A 20,570-nucleotide genomic window follows, 5' to 3' on the forward strand; every position below is an offset into this window, starting at 1 on the left:
AGCACCACTGAATCAATAAAAATATGAAATCCCAAGATGTGTGTCATATTTTATTGTACATGAAACAACTGGTTTCATGAACCAGGAGGATTTACATGAAGCCCTCCCATGCTGCCTGAAATTCCTGCTTTGTTTCTCCCAGCTGGCTTGTGTCAAGTTCACTATCTACTGAGCTGATCTGCTGGTGCAATGTCATTGATGTCCATGGAGCTGTGCTGAAGGACAGGCCCGTTCTGTTAAAGCTGGGAGTTATCCTGAAATAAAGCTTTAGCTCGTAACAATCAAGAACTTGCTGAGTAATATGGCGGGGTCACAGAGTTTAACTGAAGTGCTGAGATGATGATTTCAGAAAGGGAAAGGGGCAGTGCAGGAGCTGGCAGAGGTCATATCTGATACTTCAGTGGAAGCTCATCTCCAGTGGTAGCAATAAAATTATATAATATTCTTATACTTCACAGCCATTCACTGAAATTAATGTTTCCTTGCATAGTTTAAAGCATTTATCCCTTCAGTGTACTAAAGTTAGGGCTAGCCATGCTTATGTTTTCACTTGACAGAAGTTTAGCAAATCATATTTTTCCAGGAAGAAAAATTGGCTCCAGCTGTCCTAATCCTGCAGCGACCTAAGGGACCTCTCCTGTGCTGAAGAGGAGTATTAACTCCTCACACCGCGGCAGCTGTAGGAATTCACAACTGGAGTTGTACGTAGAGTTTTCCCAGATCATGTCCTGTGAGCATGAAGCATCAAAACAAGGTGCCTAAGAGGCCAGTCAATATTGTTTTCTTGGGAGAAGTCCAAAGAAAAGAAAAGAAAAGAAAATCTGGACATTTTTCTCAGCCCAAAGCCATGAGGGCAGCTGGTGGTGAAATAAAGGTTTAAAATCAACACCGTGACAGAAAGGCAGGACTGCCGACACCGCTTCACCTTCATGGCAGTTGGCACCAGGCCTTTGCCAAGCCAAAACCTGACTGTGGGGACTTGCCCTCTGCCTGAAAGCCAGCACTTATCCCCAGCTCAGCCCATCCCGTCGGCTGCTGGTACAGTCTGAACTTCATGCCTGGCTCCTCCTCGGGACAGAAAAGCATCATAGACATGATTCACATGGATCAAGCACCCTCTTGAAGATAATTACTTCTCTTACTGCTAATGCTGCTGCAGGTTCACGCTGATTGTGACCGGGCTAGTTTCTCACTAAAGTGAAGCATGAAATACACGGTCTAGAATAAGCCTTTTGTTCCCTACTTTTTCTTTTTAGTAAGCCAAGCTCCTCACATTTTATATTTCAGGCTTGGGAAGGGGAAGGGTGATAGACTGACAGGCAGAAAGTACAGCCAGCAGGCTTCAAAGCTGTGACAGCTGGCAAAAGTCATGACCCAGCCTTTGCAGAAGCTGTATTAATGAAGTGAAATATTTAACATAGTATTGTTATATCAGTGCATATTTGATGGAAACATAAAATGCTCATACAGGAGAATAATTGTGGTTCAAATGCCTGTCCCACCCACTGAGGCGGTATGTGTACAATAACTCTCTGTTTCAGTCCTGACACAGTAACCTTTTATCTATTCTAGAAGCTCCCACATGAAGAAATAGCTGGTATATATTTTGTAATTCTCCCTCTTTAAAAAAATAGTGACAGCAGGAACCTGGGTATTTTTGTGATGGGGGAAGGAGAGACAATAACAGATTAATAGTTCTCTTCCTACATCAACACCGTGAACCACAGTCAGCGTCTGGGAAACTAGAGGTTGCAATACATAGTTTGAAAAACCATGTTCAGACTCTTTCTGGTAAGCAGCATGAGCAAACGCTTCTCATTCAGCATGGTGTTTCAGCTGAAGCGCATGAGCCAAATTCTGCTTTCACATTAGGATGAATCTGGAGGGATTCCACTGGGTTTGGTGGAATTATTTCAGAGCAAGACCACAGTAACTCAGGCTGCAGCCTCGCTTGCAATCCCTGCTGAGAGGTATGGGGAGCATGGTAATGATTACTTATGATTCCGCTTCCCTGGAGCTCCCTGCACTGAAGTAATTATTCTCTCCTTTTCATTACCCATTCAGACTGCACTGGCTAAATACAACACAGATTCAACAATTAATATGGACTCCATAAGACAGTGGGGAAAGCCTACTTGCTGAAAACATAATTCTTCAGTAATCACTAGGAATTGCTAACTGTAAAGGAGCCAGATCCAATAAAGCTTAAAACTTAAGCAGAACTTAAGCAGAAACAGTTTTCCCTGTAACTCTGAGTCAGGCATTTCAGTTTTGGAGGCACATGAGTTCAGATGTGCACCTGCTCTCTGAAAGATGGGGATGTTTGCAGTGCTGGTGTGATGTGTCTTACTCTACCTCTGCACCATCTTTCGAGCTCATGTCTGTCCCAAGGATTATGGATTTCATTCCAGGGATCAGGTGTTTAGGAGTGCCAGCATCTTATTTTGGGGTACCTCAGTTGTTGAAGCCCCAGGTCTGTAACAACATAAGTCATTGCACTGCTTCTGAGTTTCTGGAAACCTACTCTACAGTGGGTTACTGAAGTAACTTATATTGAGCTGACAAATCCGAACCTCAGAGCTCTCACTCAAAGTGTCTTAGAAATGCAAGGTTACATCTGAAGACTAAGAGTTGCTGTGTTGTTTGCCATCTGCCATCTGCACTGAAGCGTCGGATGGGGCAGAGTCTCTCCCTTCTAAAATGACTGTGTTAGCGTGCAAAAGCTCTCACTGCCAGGACAGCCTTCCCTGAGACATGGTATTAAATGCATTTGACCAACAGAGAAAATTCTGGGAGAAAATTCCCACTGGGATATTCAGATGATATTAAATGTGTTTTGGATGTTCAGATTAAGCTGAAACCACAGAATGGTGGAAAGGGAGATGGTTATGTAGATCCTGATGGATTTACTGAGTTTCCATGAGAAACGACTCTACGTCACCAACTCCATTTACTTTGGTGTCTGCTTCCCTCCAGCACTGGCTGGAACCAAATCACCTACTTCAGACTTGCAGCCCTGCTGGATTCCTTGGACCTCAGCCTGTTTCTCTGACCAAAGAAGGCAGAAATGTACCCAATTTACCCGTTCGACAGTCTTCTTGGACAGGAATGAAATTGAACTCAACAAACTTGGAATTTTTCACTGTAAAAAAAGTATCTTTTATTTCACAACTCATCCCTGTTTACAGCTGTTACTCAGCCATCAGTGCAGGGCAAACCCTGCAGACCTCAGAGGCTGGTGTGTCACCCCTCGGGCAGTCGGTCCAAACTTGCCCGGATGCCGAGGGCAGGCGGGTCCTGCCAGGGGCTGGCCTGGCTCTGGGATTTAGTTGGCTCACACGGCTCTCCCTGCTTGGGATCCGGGCTAAATTAAGCAATGCAAATGTTGGGCTGGTCCTCCCTCATCTGAAAGAAGAAGGAAGTCCATGACTCACTTCATCCATCCTCTTGGGACTGAAATGGGAAAGGCTGAGTCAAAGCTTCATTTGTATTTTGTCTGAAACTGTCAGAATTTGGCTGGAGTTATGCCTAATTTTTTTTCCTCAGCTGTTCTCCTGCAGTTTCCTTCTCTCAGCTCTCTCTAGTGTTGCTAAGGGTGTATTGCTGCTCATCCCTCCTGCTCTGCTAAATAAACCTTGACCGTAACAGCCAGATGGAAGTCCTCACCTTAAATTAACATGTCAGCCCCTTTCAAGACTACATATAGCAAAAGGAGATGCAAATATAGACCAATATTAATCTGTTCTTCAATTGTCAATGTTTGAATGGTGTTGGCTCTCATTCTGGACAGTAATAAAAGAAGCTGGCTAATCATATATAATTGTTGGGAGCTCTGTGCCATTCATTAACAGGAAGTTTTGTGCAGCTGTCAGATGCACAAGCTGAGCATTTCCTGCAGGGGAGAAAGATTTATTTGGTGACAGTTTCATTATAGATTTTGGATAGAAAAAATTGCACTTTGATCACTGAAAAATCATGAAAGAAACACCTCTGCTTTGGAGAGGATTCTCCTCTGTGGCCATCGTCCTCCCTCCACTGCCACCCAGCTAAATAATTCCCGAGCACGAGGCAAAACAAAACTCATCGTGTGCACCTCTGGCCTGTCCTTCATGAATACACGGGATGTCTTTGAAATGGCGGTAAAATAATAGAATTGGAGCTCAAATATGCCTCAAAGAATGGACAGATAATTGTCCATTAGGATCACATAACTGGGAAAAATTAAATCGGTATAAACCTCGCTCTGATCTCTAATTTAATAAGGTTACAACAGTGAAATCAAGAAGAGCATCTCAGTGACTGCACATCAAATTAGCTCTCAGTATAATTGCACTGATGTTGGAGGAATCACAGCAGAAAGACATTTCCTCTGATATTTGCTGTAGTTATTTCTGTTGTTGTAAGAGCTGCCAAAGCAGGTCAGAGAAGGATGAGCTAGGAGGAAGAGGGGAGGGAGAAACAGCTTTGATCTCAACACGAATAGCCTTGATACTGTGGAAAGACACATGGGGACATTGAGAGTATTCACACTGCCTGGCTGCAGGTATCCAACTCAGTTGCCAAAATTCAGGTATCGGACTTGAGAGGGAAAGGCACTTCAGACGGGTGTCACAACAACCTCCTGATTTGCCCAGGTTAACGCAGACTCACAGCACAGCCTGCGTAGCATCCAAAGGAGATTCGTCCTCTTACTTAAGCACTTATGTTAAATGCCCAAAGCTAGGCAGTGACCTTTTCTTTTAAAAGTATCTAAATTATTCCTGGCCAATTCAAGTCATGAAGGGGAAAAGATGCCTGGATGAATAACTGCAAACACAATTCTGTGGAAAATAAGGAAAGCGTACAAACATCCTTCAGCGATACCACCATCTGTTTGGGCTCAATTCTAAGAATAGCCTTTTTTGAGGAAAAGGAATATTTTTATTCTTATATTCACAGCACATGCTATAAGATGGAGTATATGATAATCCAGATTATTTTTTTCATGATGCACATTAAGTTTTTAAGACTGAATTTGATTACTTTTTAGAAGCAAATAGCTCCTTGGAAAGCAAATATGGTGCAAACATATACTGAATCTTAATGACATTTTCTTAAAGAAATGGAGTGTTTCTGGAATGAAATATTTACATCTTGCATTTCAAAATTATTTCATTATAATAATTAAACCCAAGGAAAAAGAGAAAAAAATACAAAAACCAGTGAATGAAAACTAGTCCAGCGTCACTGAATGGGTGACAGGTTTCGCAGCCAGGTTGGTATTTTGTGCCTTAGCCCACAGGTAAGTTTTGTTGCCACCACCGCATGTGCCATCCAGAGACCGTTCCCAAAATCAATTTTTTTCTCTGGACAGGATTATGAGACTGAACTTGTGGGGTATCATCTGAGCTTATAGGCAAAGATTTGCAATATCTAAGGTGATAAAGTAAGGGAAAAATTATAAAGCTGCTTGACCTCATGCTTGAGGACCTGCAGGAATCAGAATATCCACTCATCCTCCCATGCACTGCTGAGCTGGTGGACGTAATCAGAAGCTCTGTTTTCATGCTTAGAGTTTCTTCATTGTCCTCTGAAGCATCTGATACCATTCACAGCCAGCACACCACCCTTGTTACAGATCAGTTTCTTTATCATGGCTAAAAACATAATCATATTCAAAACCGTAAAGCAACACAAAAATAAAAGTGCCATCCGGACGATATGAGCAAGTATATAGAGAAAAACATCGCGGGGATTGCAATGGTATTCCAGTTTATTTCAATCTTGAGACACATACTGTGCAGACAACACACTACTTGAAACAAGCTGATTAATATATTTGAACACATGAAGCCGACAGTCAAGTGATCTATGTACACCAGGCTTGGATGAAAGGAAGCCTAAAGAGAACTTCTGGGAACCCCTGGCCTCAGGATATTTCATTAATAATTAAGGAGAAGTTGACATTATGCTTTTAGTATCTTCACATCATGACAGCGTTAACAGCATCGCTGCTGTCACCCGCTGTGCTGGGGAGGAGCCTTGCAGCAGGAGCTCCAGCCAGTCCCCAAACTGGTTTATGGCATCGCCCTGAGTGAGCCTTTCACAACTCTTTGCTATCACTTTCTCAAACTATAAAATAAGGATTTTTTTGTTGGTATTACAACAGTCTGTGGGAACTCCAGCTCCTGAAATCAAGTTTTATTGGCTGAGGTGGTGTGAAAACTCAGAACAAAAAGCCTTGCCCTGCTCCAGACACCCCCAGTCTGAGCATGGGCTTAGTGACTCACGTAAGGGAGCGGTAAATTGTGACAATAGGTTTAAAATATAAACACCAGTTTACACATTATGGAAGGATATTAAGATCCACTTTGACTACAGCAAACAGTCATGTCATTAAATGTAGTTTGGCTTTTTTCTGCCATTGTGGGAAAAATCTGTATTTGGAAGGGGTTTTTAGGTGTTCAGCACAACGTTGCAATTTCCAACAACTGAGTGTCCGTGTTGGGCTGCCCCGAAGCCATAAAGTCAAGTATGCATTTGAAGAGGTTTGGGTGGCCAGAACGCTCAAGAACAGAAAATATTTCGAGAAGGGCTGGGAAGGTGGACTACTCCACCCCTCTGTGTGTTTGCACCCAGTGTTTGTGAGCACTCCCTGGGCTGATTACAGGAGGCAGAGGCAGGGGCAGAGGCAGAGACAGGGGCAGAGCCACTGGGGCTGGGCAAGCAGCTCATCGCCCCGACCAGCTCTGGCTCCCAGGGGCGCTGGGTGCCCCGGCCGCCCTCCCCCAGGTAACTCGTGCTGCTGCTGTTGGTTTGGCTTTTCTTGGGTTTTGCTTTTGCTCTTCCTCTGCTGCCACTTCTGTGCCACGCTTGAGTTTAGTCCTGCCTGTGCTCTCGTGCTAAGTGATCTTGGGAGCTCCTGCAAGTGCTTGGCTTTTTTTTTGTTTGGGCTTTAAAGTGCCTGGTATAAATTTTCCCTTTTGGTGCACTGTTTTTTTCTGCAAAAGGACACAAGAACAAAAAGATCAGCTTTCTGACAGAGCGTTTCTACCAACCGGGTTGGGATTATTCACCTTCATGGCATTGTTGAACTGTTGCTTCCCTGAAAGCCCAGGGTGTGAATGTTTGAACTATTTTGCTTTTCCCATTTGGCTACAATGCAGAGTGGCTGAAAGAATTGTATTAAAAACTGCCCCTAGAGCCTCAAGGACTGTAATTCTGCATGTCCTGGATGCATGGCCAGCTGGCAGGTTGCTATTCAAATTGTTCTTGGGTGTTTCTTGTTTGCTCTAGGTGAGTCATCTCAATCCTTCCTTCTCCTGTCCCTTCGCTACTGTCTGTTGTGTGTCCATTTCTCCACCTTAGCCACTGACAATGCTCAGATGCATTTGTCCCCTGGTTTCATCACACCTAACACGTGTCTGAGTTATCTTTTTCTGCAGGAGAGCAATTGAGAGCTGCGCTGAAGGAAGGTAAGGAAACTTTCTAAAACCCTATCCTATTACAAGTCCTTCCTTGGCTCCACATGAATCAGAGCAGGAGATTCTGCCTTTCTAGCTGCACACTGACTGACAGTCCCCATGTTCACCTCTTTTCCAAAAGGCAGGATAAGGGACAGGGATGTACTAAAGAGGATCCAGTCCTTGCTCTGCAGCCACAAGGCAGGCTGCTTTTTGCATGAATTAATGCGTGCTAGGTCCTTCCTCTGCCTCTGGAATATACACGAGTTTGTTTAAGTCTTTCCCCGACACCTGCAGAGTGGACATATCTATAATGAAATGAGATGCAAAGAGAACTAAGTAAAGTTGGTTATTTTTTTCTGACATTTAAGTACAACGTATGGCAAGTTTTAGTGAGGAATTAATTGTGTACTTTTTATATTAACAGACACTGTGACACAGGCGATTGTAATATTCTAGGTTGGTCAATACATTAGAAAGGTCAGACTTATCTGGCTTTAGCCAGAGTACACAGTAGATCATGGATTTTGTTGTAATTTTCTCCCGTAGTTTTCAAAGCTTTCACCGTTCTGCCAGGACCAAAACAATGATTTTTGAGAGTGAGAGAAAAAGGAGAATTTTACCAAGCCTTGAGCTCATGCTCGGGGCCCACTACAGTTCATATAACGTAAAAAAAAGAAAAAATCTAAACCCCACAATTTTTCTTTTGGATTATTTTCTGCATTACAATAGAAGCAGTGAAGCATAATTTGGGAAAGGAACTGTTTCAGAGCTGTGTCTGATCTGGAGGCTGGTAGTTCATGTTCCTTTTTAAACCAGTCAGGCTGCATTCCAGTTTGTCTGAATGAGCCCCCTGCGAGGATAATATTCTTGAAACTTAATCGAAAAATCTGTATCTAGAAAGGAAGCCTAAGGTTGAGAATGAGTTTACTCCAGTTCCTCTCGACTTCTAAGGGTTTTCTTCTCATTTTGAAAAAAGTGTTCTTGCATCAGCATCATCTCTTTTCCCCTCTCAGTCCCCAAAAATTGTCTTGCCCCTGTGAACGTCGTCAAACCTTCCCTCATAAAATAGATATCTTGCCAACAACACCTCCCAGGTCTGGTGGAGGTTTGCTCCATACTCACAGCTTACTACAGAGACCAGCTTTGTGCTTTTCAGATGTAGAACAAAGGGCACAAATAGGTCCCACCGGGTGGTTGTACCACTAATAAATAACTATGATTAATAACCGAGACAGCAAAATCACCCAATGGAGAGACCAAGTCAGCATCCCAAGAGACAGTGTAGGGTTCACAGCTGGACAGAGGTCCTCAGTGGTTGACAGTGTCTGATTCTGCCCACTAGGAACAAGCACGTGGCCAGATTCTGAGAGCTCCCGAAGATTCACAGTTCTCAGGCAAGTCACTGCACACTGGGAGACCTCAGCATCTTTTGAAACTCCATTTGCTGGTGTGAGGACTTTAGCTGGGTGTCAAAATGGGGCTTGGTGCTTAGATTTTGGCAGCCCACGTTCAAAATGGTGGTCTTCATAGACGCAGTGGTGAAAAAAAGACACCAAATGAGAGCCTTGTGGGAGCCCCTTATTTTTTCTAAAACTTTCTTGGCTCCACATTTAATAACTTTATCTTCAAGAGAAGTTGTTTCAAATGAGAGAAAAATGGATTTGTTAGTATAAACTAGAGTCCTGGGCACTTTGGGGAAAATATAACCATTTCATGTTAATGACGGAGCTGGAGCAGAGCTCGTTTATGTAAATCTAGAGCCACATATGGGTGCAATAACATGCAATAGTCTCTGCAGCAGCAATTTCTAGATGCGATGGCAGAAGCAAATAGCTGTGACATTACTTGGTTGGCAACTTGAAACTCTGCCAAGTTGATACCATTTTGTATGTGTATATTACCACTTCTGCTGATACTCAGTTTTGTCTATAGGTGGCAGTGACCTTTCATTTTTTCTTTAAAAAAGGGAAGAAGCATACGTACATATATACCTTCCTAATTTTACTAAAGGAACTGGGCCAGGATTGTGAGGCTGTGCCGCTGACTGAGCTCTGTACCCAGAGGAACGGCCGCAGACTTGTCATCTTTTTTCAGTAGCCACTTTGCCCCGGAGCATGCTAAATGTGTAGTCGCAATACTGCTCATACAATGCAAAAATCAGTGCAATACAGTAATCTATTACTGTTGCAAGGAGGGGAAAAGTCCAAAGACATATTGTGTATGTGCATTGTGGAGAACTGCATTTGATGTTTTGGGATCATATTCCTGAGGGGGTTATGTAGCAAGTTTGTCCCATTTTTAGCAAAAATAGCCTCCAAGCCTTGTCCAGCTTTCTATGAGAGAGAGGGTTCTGGTGAGTGAAAATCTTTAAAAATTCCACATGACCACTGTGTGTGTTTTATTTCTGTGAGAATTATAAACTTGATTGTAGAAAATGGGCAATCTCTCCTAGAGTAAAATATGCCAGAGATTGGAGCCTGTGATCTCTGCTCAGTATCAGATAAAGATAACTTTCTTGACGTGAGTAGAGCTGCATCAACAGGAAACTGGAGTAATTGAGAATCAAGCTACAAATCATTGTTGAAATTTAAAAAAAAAAAGGAATTTGCTTCTTTCACTCCCCTCAGATATGTACTGACTTTATAGCACATGTGAAAAAGGAAGCACATAACCTGCAAATATTCCATCCTCTGCTTAAGTTGTCTCCTGGCATAAACCAGGCGGCCCTGTGAATGGAAAACAAAAGTAAATCCTCCAGATTCAACCAGATACTAAATTTACCATCGAGACTAAGCAGTAGGATTTGAATCTTGTTTTCTTCTCTTCCGATAGGATAATACTTAAAGTTGCTAGGAAACAGAATTACATAGCAAGGACAAGAGGCCATTGTACATCCATGGGGAAACGTTGGCTGTTTTCCACCACAAATCAGAAGTTCTGATTTATAGTGGAAATATCAGTTGAGAAGATAAAATCCCTGTAAAATGACTCTGCACTCTGAAATCAAGGCTCAGTCCTACAGCCACTATTTATGCAGCGATTCGCGGCAGCGCACGACTGCAGTTCATGTTTCAGCATCAGTGGGGGCCATTCAGTGTCCAGCGCGGCACTAGGCACTTAGCAGAGAACAATAACCATCTCTGGAGAGAGGCCCAGCTTGGATTTCACATCAGCTAGGGTGCAGCATAAAATAGAAACCAGATCTGGACCATCCCTATAAAGCAAAGGTTTGTAGGTTGGGGTTAGCAAAAAACCACAACCAGTTAGAGCTCTGTAAACAGTAACTGGAAGCAGGCGCTTGGGGCTGTGGGCTGAAAGGAGAGCTTGCCCCCAGTTCTCGCATTCAAATTCTAGTGAACATGATTTAGCAAGACTACTCTTCTCCTTCGTTTCTCCAATAGCCAGGGGCTGTTTAAATAAAACACTAAAGAAGTTGTTCTCATCCATACCTCTGCAGCTTCACTGATTCATACAGGCATAAGCCAGAGCAATAATAAAACAGAAGAAGAGCACTTGATACCCGTGGTGGCTGTGCAGGACATCCAACAGGATAAGCACTGAGGCTGGAGCTGGCTCCAGCCCTCTGCCTTCCTCTCTTTGGATACCTTCCTCTTTCAAGGTGTGGCTCAGAATAGTTTCTCCTTATTTTTTATTTGTGTAGCTTTAACAGTATATATACATATATATCCTAAGCCAAAGTCAATAGGAACCTTTCTCTTAACTTCAATCTGGTTTGCCCTTCAACCATGTTGCAGGGAGTGTGTTTGGCCCCAAAGAATTTACAGTCCTAAAGCGTAGTGAGCTCAGAGGGTACATAAATGTATTTTAAATTAAGGGGAAAAGAAAAGAAAAAAACAAAACAAAAAAACCCAACAGGTTTATGTGTACTTGTACATAGGAAAGAGGCTAAAATAGAATCAAACACATTGCTCCTGAAACAAAGTTTAAAGATATCAGAACAGTTTCAGTAAGTGTTGAATTATCTAATGGACTAATAGTAATTAACTAGCTAAGATTATGCCTGGATTGTAGTCACAGCTGTGACCCCAGTAGGTATGAACATAAGAAAGCCATTTGAAACTGGCTAACTTGGGTATCAGTAGTGCCACACCTGTGGCAACACAAGATGCTCGAAAAACGCATCCAGGACCACAGATGAACGCTGCGGTGGCTGGTTCATGTTGTCTCTGACTTGCTGCAGCTACAGTCTTGGCAGTGCTTGAACTAGCCAAGGAAATGTAGCTCATTACTTCTGTGAGCTGCAGTCGACCGGTGAAGCTATCTAGAGCAGACCAAATACTTCCACAGCCACAGGCGAGAATTTTACCCAGAGGATTTGTTATACATAACTGCAGGACATACAGGGCCTAATTCTCAGAGTTTACATGCATGATGTCTTTACATGCTGCCTCTTCTCTCTCTTCTTTTTTTTAAATGAAAACCAAACAAAAATATAAAACCCCACCACGCTGCTGTAATTTATTCATATAATTTGGTCTTCTTCACTTTATTCTGCTGCTAGCTCCATGTTACTATCTACTGAGTTCTAATTAACGATGCAGGTGTGATTGCATCCAGCTTCCCTCAACAAACAAGAAAAATTTGTTAGATTGTACCATTTTTAGTGAGCAGCTGTGAGCCCCTATGCACAACTGGGTTTGAGTAAGACTGGTTGGTGCAGACTGATGACTAGGGCAGGTGCCTTTGGGAAAGCAGGTGGGACTTATTAGGAATTTAAACAGCCTCTCAAAGTCTGTCACCATTGGCTGTCTCTTAATTTGAATTAGGCAGTAAATGCATATTAATGAGAAACAAAGGGTTATCTGGTTTGGTTTTTTCTCTGCCTTACAGGAACCATGGGGAATACAATGAGTGTCCCAGAGGAAGCTGAAGAAGACAATACGTGCACAGTGAAGAGCTATCAGGTAAGCAGGAGTTGCCCACTCTCATCTTCCCTGGCTATTGCAATATTGTAAATTTCAAATCCCGTGATGTACCCAGTCCTAAGAACTGTAATATTTGCTATTTCAGGCTCTATCTGAATCTCCTGACAATATTAAAAATGGATCCGTTGCATTTGTTGAGACTCATTCTCCTGCAATGAACGGTGAAGGTACGTACTGGGAAAGGGTGGCATATTTGCACTTCTTTTGCCACCAGACAGGCAGAGAGAGGTTTATATTGGAGCAACAATAAATATTGGTGCATGGTCTCAGATTAAAAGATGAGCCCATGTTTTAGCTCCTACTTGTGAATCAGTACATGTGGTTTTTCAGAAGCTTGAGAGTTTAAAGATAATGAAGAGTAAAATAGGAAAATATTTCCAAAGTCTTCTGGAAGCTATTTGTTTAATTGTTCTAAGAATTTGGTTCTGTATCTGGTCCACAAAAAGTGGTTTTATAGACTGAAGATTTTGGTTAAGGTGAAGTATTACAGGGCAGGAGTGGTTTGGCACTGGTCCCTTTCAGGCTGCTGCACAAACCTCAGGGTGTCCTGTGATAAACTACCTCTGCTTGGGCTCTGGTGGAAATAGCACCTCTAACAAGCCTTGGAGGAATCATTGCTGCAAGGAGCACAAACTGGGGCTCCTGAAAGGGGCATGATGCAGCAACGGCACCAATGCAAGGGTCAGTGGCCTGTTAGTGAAGTTCGGTGTTTGTGGGGGACACAATGAAATGTTGCTTTGCAGACTGGAATAAGAGAGTGGTTCATGTGTTGGAAGGGGGAGCAAGTTGTCTTTAAATAATGTCATGGCATCCCTGCTGCTAGCAGGGAGTTACCAGGTGATGATGTTGTGCTCAGATGCCAGATTGAAATATCCACTGGTGTGGAAACTGATAGTCTGGAGGGGATGTAGGAGACTATAAAAAAAAAAGGGGGGGAGGGGACTGAATGCATTGAAAAATGTAAACTTATGCAGGCTAGAAACTGAATTTGTTGAGCTTTAAAATATTCCCCAACTACTGTGGAGGAGTTACATTTGCGAAGCAAATGTTTGTGCTGTTAATTAGGCTGCTTTGCTTTGCCAAACCTGTTCTCTGGTCACAGTGGGCACAACTCTGGGACTATATAGAAACTGGGCTGTTATATGGAAAGCCACTATAATTTTCTGGTTATAAAAGAAATAACAATGTGCCCAAGACTTAAGGGTCTATCCCCAAATTGCCTAATAATGATACCTAAAGATAAGCAGCCTAGAACAGTACAAAGCTTTGCAGAAATGGAGTATCTTGGGATGGATAGAGTAGGTAAGACAGTAATGGGCTGGAAAAAAGACTATTGTATTGCTCCAGGTAACACTGATCTGCTTACCAATGAGCTCAATGTGTCTCACTTGATTTAGTTTTTGTTAAGGAGCTTGAGGAAGGTGTTTCAAGGGATACCTGAGATTGGCACAGCAGGAGTTCACCCTGCTGATCTGGCATTTACATGATTCCGAGGAGTGCTTACCACGTTCCCCAGGTTGTTAAAATATTGAGTGTAGGAAAGGGTGATGGAATCTTACAAGCCCAAAAGAAATGTATTAGTGTAAATTATTTAAAGCCCAGAGTAATATTGTATTAAGGTGACAAAGGGAAAAAGAAGGGAGTAGAAAACTGCTTTGGGGGGGACTTCTTTTGGTGACTGCAATAAAAGACATTCTTTTAAAACATTCTGCATGCACTTAGCCTTCTGGGGGTGTTTTGAGCAGTTTAACATTAATAAAAGAAAATTTTGCAAAATTCTTTGCAAGCTGGTTACAAAAAATGAAATAAAATTAAAAATAAAATCCAGGCCCTAGCTACAGGTTCTCATCCACAAGATTGTTAAGTCTTAGAAACCACCTCTGCATTTTTTTGTGAAACCATATTTCTGATCCTTTCAGTAGCAATTTCAACAAATGATATGATAGAGATGTGAGCACCTCTTTGTTCATCTAAACATTTCCATCTTGTTCTCTGATTTCTGGTCCTGTGTTCTTGAGTAGGTGCATTGCTTTGACTTCAAAGATACCAAACAATTATTTATTAACAAGGAAATATGTATAGGGATATTTTTTTCTGTCCTGTTTGTCATTTAGAAAAAGTGATTTGCTGGGAAAAGTACTGTAAGGTGGTAGGCATTTTACCTGCAGTGATGTTATAACATAATTGCCTCTGGACCTGAGGTTTTGCCGTGAAATGCCACTTCTGATCCTGAGCTGGGCCTTAGTGGCGCCTTTCATATATAGAAACCTTCCTTGCTCTCATTCTAGAGGTAGTAGACCTTCTTGAAGAGAGCAGAGTATGTCTAATCTGCAGTGAGATCTTCGTAAACAAAATTTGACTGTCAACTGCCTGTGTTTGGATTCTAGAGAATTTAGGGTATAGCACAGTAATTCATAGAGCTAGATAAGTAACAGCTGGGAATGCAGCATGGCTGACAACATTATTACCAAGAAGTCAGTCCTATTTACCAGAATTTATTCAAACTGTGTCACGAGACTGATGATGTAACCCTGATCACCTCTCTCCTGTTACTGTTATAGGATGTATTAGGTATTACTCAACTACTGCCAGGGCAACAAGAGCATGGTGGGGGACGATGGCGACTTGTTTCTCTTTTTCTGTATGCTAATGAAATAAAATCGATATGCCCCTATTATGTATAAACTGTGGGTGTTAGTGTAGAAGTTGAAGAGTTGGTGGGAGTATGGGTAAATCACTACTCAGCAAGTGCATCCCATTTCAGACCTATTTGGGTGGTCTTCATAGCAGGACAGCAACCAGGTTTTCAGGTGATCACACCAGTGGCAGGCTGGACCCTGGGCTCCCCATGGAAAGGTGCCTGTCAGCAGCTGAGCCCCACTTCCAGTGTTGGCATCTTGACGATCTGGTGTGAACTACATGGCCTGAGTATTAAAAATTTGGCTCCAAGTGGAGATAACTTTTCAAAACTACATATTCATGGGCAATCGCTCTCATCCACAGACATGTCTCTCCTCACCTTTCAGCACCTCATTAATTTCTCCTTCCACCTCTTGTTGGCTTTGGAGCCTTTTTGAGCAGCATTGCTTCAGCTCACATCTCTGCAGATTCAGCCATGTTAATTTTACCAGTGTTTTCCTTGCATAGGTTTTCTTTCTGTTTTCAGAATACAATAAAAACTAACAATTCTCTCCAATCTCTGTAAGGAAAGAAAATATTATTTTGTTATTCATTGTTAAGAGAACCTTCTCAGCCTGTTACATCCCGTTGAAAAATCTAAGCTTAGACAAAAATAATCAGACTGGTGTGGCAATATGCAGATGGTACTGATTACAGTTCAGAATCCCTGTTCCATGGCTAATTTCCTAATGCTATCTAGCTATAATAAGTCAGTTTAAATGGTTGCCTACTAGACAATAAAAGCCTGTAGCTGTGTGTTTCTGCTGGTGTAAACCAGCATAGTTCTGGGAAGTAAATAAAAGCCAGATGATTTACACTAGGTCTGAAGACCTAGAAAATAAGTGTACATTTTACTCTTAATATATAAAATGAAGCATATGGCATTGTTTTACTTAAATGGATTACCTAATTAATGTAATTACTAAATCAGTTTAAGTAGCAAGTTGAAAAATTGGACTGTCCTGTGTTGATATTACTCGTATTTTAACTTTATTAATGTTTAAAAAGCAGTTAAAATCATTAACTATTTAGATAACACTGAAATCTCACTGGTTTGTGTAATGTGATGAAGGTCTTGGTGAAATAAAAGTGCAAGTGCTGTTTGGAGATAGAAGTAATTCCTACAGAAAATGATAGTATTTCTAAAATGAAATAATGCAAGAAATAGTACTGTAATCTACTTTATGGTCATAAAGTGAGCACTTCTGGAGAAGGCAAAAGAGCTGCAAAAAAGGCAAGTGAAGCAAGAGGATTTTATTAATAGTGTTAGATGTATGTTTGTGGTCTTTGTCTTGTTAGTTTGCATTTCTGTGATTGCCAGTGATCTGACCATGTGCTGTGCATTAAATGGTATAGTTGATAAATGAGTCTATGAAATCTATATCTGCTAACATAATGAAAAAAAGAATCCAGAGAGTTAACTTAATATGACCAGAGGAAGTAATGTTATTTGGAAGACCCCCGTCACCATCTGCTTCACATCTGGGTGAGCAGATTGGTGGCTGGTTCCTGACATTTGCTGCTTCTGCTCAAACAGGCTGACAGATGTGTGGACTTAGGGATTCTTTCCATGGCTTGCCTTTCCTGCTCCTATTGATTATCGGGGCTGCAGACATTGCACAGAGTGCTACCATCCACCGTCTCCTCCAGTACTGCCATTTAAATAGTAGTGGTGCCCTTACTGCTACTTCATGACAGGTTGCTTTGCAAGCAAAAGGATAACAAATTTGATCCTGACTCTTCCTAATGTTTTGTGTTGGCCTTTTTGAACTTTAAGTAATATAAGTACTTGGTGGACAACAGGTAAAGGGAAGAAGGCCAGAACTAAAAGACGCGTATCTCTGAGATTTGCACTACATAGAGCAGAAATGTATCAGGAGGACAAAATGGGAAAAAATTTTGTTTGTGTTCGGGCAGCCATTACATGCAGATTAAAACATGACCGGCTCATAAAAAGAAAGATTACACAGGGAATAAAAGTTCAGTTAAGATGCAACTCCTTTGTTCCAGAGCATAAATCTGATTAAGCAAATTCTGCTACTAGCCAGTATCTAACAGAAATGGGTGTATAGCAATAACTCTGTGCCTGTAAGGTGTGAAACACAGTGTGGTTTTAGTTGGGTTTTCTTTTTGAAGAATGATCATTACTATTCTTGCTGCTAGCTTCTCTTCCCCTATTTCCATTAATATCAGTAAATCTGTTAGGTAAATAACAATGCTAGTTAACTTAGTGAAACAAAATTATTCTTAGAGCATAAATGTACTGTCAACTTTATTTGCATGGAATAGTTGAGCAAGACTGCAAAAGAATATTAGTATGTTTTTTCTTTTTTAAGAAAGGGGGAAAATGTCTTATTTTGGAATTCTCTAATGCTTCTGAAAACTCAGTCATTTAGTCTTGTCACAACAGTTTTTGGGGGTCTCCCACACAAACACGAGGTATACTTGGAGATCTGAAAATTTTACATCTACTGTAGCATTATGATACCACCTCGGTTCTAAATAATGGAAGGAAAAATTAATCTATGCAATATCTATAAAAATATATCAGAAATGTAAATTAGAAAATTCACTCTTTGTTGCTAGGTATTTAGATTTTTAAGCCTAGTATTTGCTGCAGTAATTCATTCAGGGCTATTATAATCCATTGTGCTGGCCTATGCTGATGGACTTCTTAGTGCCAAATGTTGCCTTGTAGCCCTTAATGGTTCCTTCATGGCCATTAAAATCTATTGTCTCCATGATTATTTAAACTCCAGGGAACAAGATAATGCTGTGGTACTATAATTACATTGCTAAGCAAAGTATCTGTTTAAGTGGCTTGTATTCAAAATAGTCAAAGATACTAAAACCATATTTGTAGCTAATGGCTTGCTCCATTCAGTTTCAAAAAAACCTGATTTTTTTTCCTATTGTCAAAAGTAACAACATCAGAAAACGTTTTCTCCTAGCATTTATTTTATGGCATGTTCACATGCTAGTGGCCTACAAAAGGAGATGTTTATGCTGAAGACCTTGCCAGTTCAAGTTGTTCCTCATTCAACAGCTAAAAATTACTTGCCCTGTGAAAGAGTCAGTAGGATAAATGGCAGGAGGTGAGAAGCTGCCAATGTAAGACATCACAGGACCTTATTTTATATATTCCCTATGTGTAAGTATTAGCCATGAGGGTGCATATCACTGCTGAAACCAGACTAGCAATCAAAGGCTAAGGAAAAGGAGCATGTTTTAAGAAAGCATCTGAAGGATTTATCTTGGGCAAACTGAGCATCAAAAATAGATGTCTGCCTAGTACATGGCTTAGGCTGCTGCCAGGAATAAAAAGAGCAAACTAAGCTTCAGAGAAAATCAGGTTATAGTGGAGGAGGGGGGAAGGCAATCTGGAAGTGCTGGACAGAATTGCTTTTGGTCCCACTTGAGGGAGTTTGGCTGCCATCTGTTGTGTGCACCAGGCTGAAGTCTGGTTATATTCCCACTGATTAGCAAAAGCAAATCAGCTGACAAAAGCTCAGGCAGCCTTTTCATTTATGTCGGACTGGTGGCTCTGAACTTCCTTTCATGTCAGTCACATCCTCAGGATTCCTGCCTGCATCTGCCGTTCCCTCTGGTCACGTGCTGCATCTTGGTCCCAAACACATGTGAAATAGGTGCTTTGCTGCAGGCACTCCCCACCGATGTTTTCTGAGCTCTGCTGCCTGCCCATGGGGTTCTGGGTACACTAGGTCCCATAATGAACACAAATAATTCCATACCTATATGGTCAGTTTTGCAGCTCGTGTGGTCAACTTAAAGACTCTGCTCACCCCAAGGCTTTGTCCGTTATAATATTTTATTTGCTGGTTCTGTCTACTAAAACCTAAGCACTTGCTTTTTAAAATTCAGTGCTAATTCTGCAGACTTGGTCCCATTCTGTGTCAGCAAACTTAGTGCTGTTCTTCATCCTCAGCCTATGGAAGTGCTTAATGATAAAGTCAAGGATATGAAAGGAAAGGGTACGAAGTCTGTCAGCAATTACTTCTGGGCAGGGAAATGGTACTGACATAACATTGCGCTAACCATTACTCTTCTCTGTACAGCTTTTCTTATAAGACAAGGAAAAAATGTTGGTCTAATCTAGCAAATTTCAGAAAATATATTCTTATTTTGAGTGTGTTCTTACACACCATAGTGGCTTTGTGCAGTATTGCCTTTTTAACATATCCTGATGAAGGGAAAGAAAGGACAAATCTTTTGTAGTGTGACTGTCTTTTGTTAAATACTTGAAAGGAAAATGCCTGTGTAGTAGTAGTAGTATGAAATGCAATCTCACAGCAGTGCTGTAAATTGTATATTGATTTTCGTTTCAGAGCAGTTATTAATCTCATTCAGAATGAGTAGCTTTGATCTACTTGCAGACCTGGCCTAGAATTTTGGAGGTTTTGCTTCTATTCCTAATTCTGCCTCTGGATTGTGGAATAAGTTTGGAAAGAATGGCACTTCTGTGTCTCCTTAAAAACAAAAATATCATGCACTTTTCATCCAAATACTGCAATTTCAAAGCCTGTCTCCTTTACAGTTTGCTGTGAATATGGCATGAGTCAAACTCTTCTGTTCAGCCCACCACAGCAGTGTCTGCTCTCTGGTGGTGGGATCTGCTTTGCCTGGTGTCTGAGCAGACTTTCCCTGAAACAGTTTGAACTGTTTTGACACAAAAGACATGCTGCAGAGCTCATGCCAGTGATATTTTCCAGGTCTTTCATTCCTTCCATGATAATTAGAGATAAAAGGAGCTTGATAGGTTCATGAGCTACTTTTTGTTTGGTTGATTTTCTTAATGATGAGCTTATATTCCTATTTTTATACTAAAGACAGTTTTCCTGTGTTTCATTTTTTATCTGTTACATAAAACAGAAGTTCAGCATCTATTACAATTATTTTCCAATGGATATTGTTTCTGCTTTCTCTAGCTGGGGAAGGGTTTGCTTTTTGCTTCCTTCCCAAGTTTCCAACTATAATTAGAAGTTAGTGCTTCAGTTCTTTTTCATATAGTACTACAGGAGGCTTAGGAAAGTATAACTGATACTAAGTGGCCCTGACTGAATAACTGAATAGGTGGTTGAGTAGCTAATTATTTGTACCTTTCCTTTGCATGTCAGTATGTTGAAATAGGTGCTCATGAAATATTGCAGAAGAATGTTACCGGCAAAGGATTCTTGCCAGCATGAGTTATTTTCTTACACTAATAGTAACAGAGAGAATCCAGGGAAAGAAACTAGAATGCACACAAAGAAGTGAAAATCTATTCACCCGGACAGAACAGGCTGCACTGAGGTGCTCTGGCCCCTCTGCATGCTTGCATATGCCCAAAACACAATAAGAAAGCAAATGTCAGGTTAAGAATGTTAGAAGTAGAGAAGTTAGGTGCCAGCTCTCTGGCAGCTGGTAAAATCCTGGCCGCAGTCGTGAATCCTGCCACCACAGCCCTTACTTTGTCAGCTGTTGCCTCCACTGCTGGCAAGTA

At 41.4% G+C, this 20,570-nt stretch overlaps 1 protein-coding gene across 6 annotated transcripts in view; it reads left to right on the forward strand.

Annotated features, from left to right (window-relative positions):
- Window positions 1-6,700: 6,700 nt before the first annotated feature.
- BCAS1 (brain enriched myelin associated protein 1) overlaps window positions 6,701-20,570 on the forward strand; it is a 56,033-nt gene continuing 42,163 nt past the window's right edge. For 5 of the 6 annotated variants that reach the window (XM_076351940.1, XM_076351941.1, XM_076351945.1 and 2 more), the window contains exons 1-3: window positions 7,363-7,454; window positions 12,297-12,370; window positions 12,477-12,558. In XM_076351940.1, coding sequence (XP_076208055.1) covers window positions 12,302-12,370; window positions 12,477-12,558 — 151 coding nt within the window. In that variant the 5' untranslated portion in view covers window positions 7,363-7,454; window positions 12,297-12,301. Of the gene's footprint in view, window positions 6,772-7,362; window positions 7,455-12,296; window positions 12,371-12,476; window positions 12,559-20,570 lie in introns of those variants that run through there. The other variant, XM_076351939.1, reaches the window with a different exon arrangement.

Source organism: Aptenodytes patagonicus, chromosome 14 (genome assembly GCF_965638725.1).
Source record: "Aptenodytes patagonicus chromosome 14, bAptPat1.pri.cur, whole genome shotgun sequence".
NCBI classification, from domain to species: Eukaryota; Metazoa; Chordata; class Aves; order Sphenisciformes; family Spheniscidae; genus Aptenodytes; species Aptenodytes patagonicus.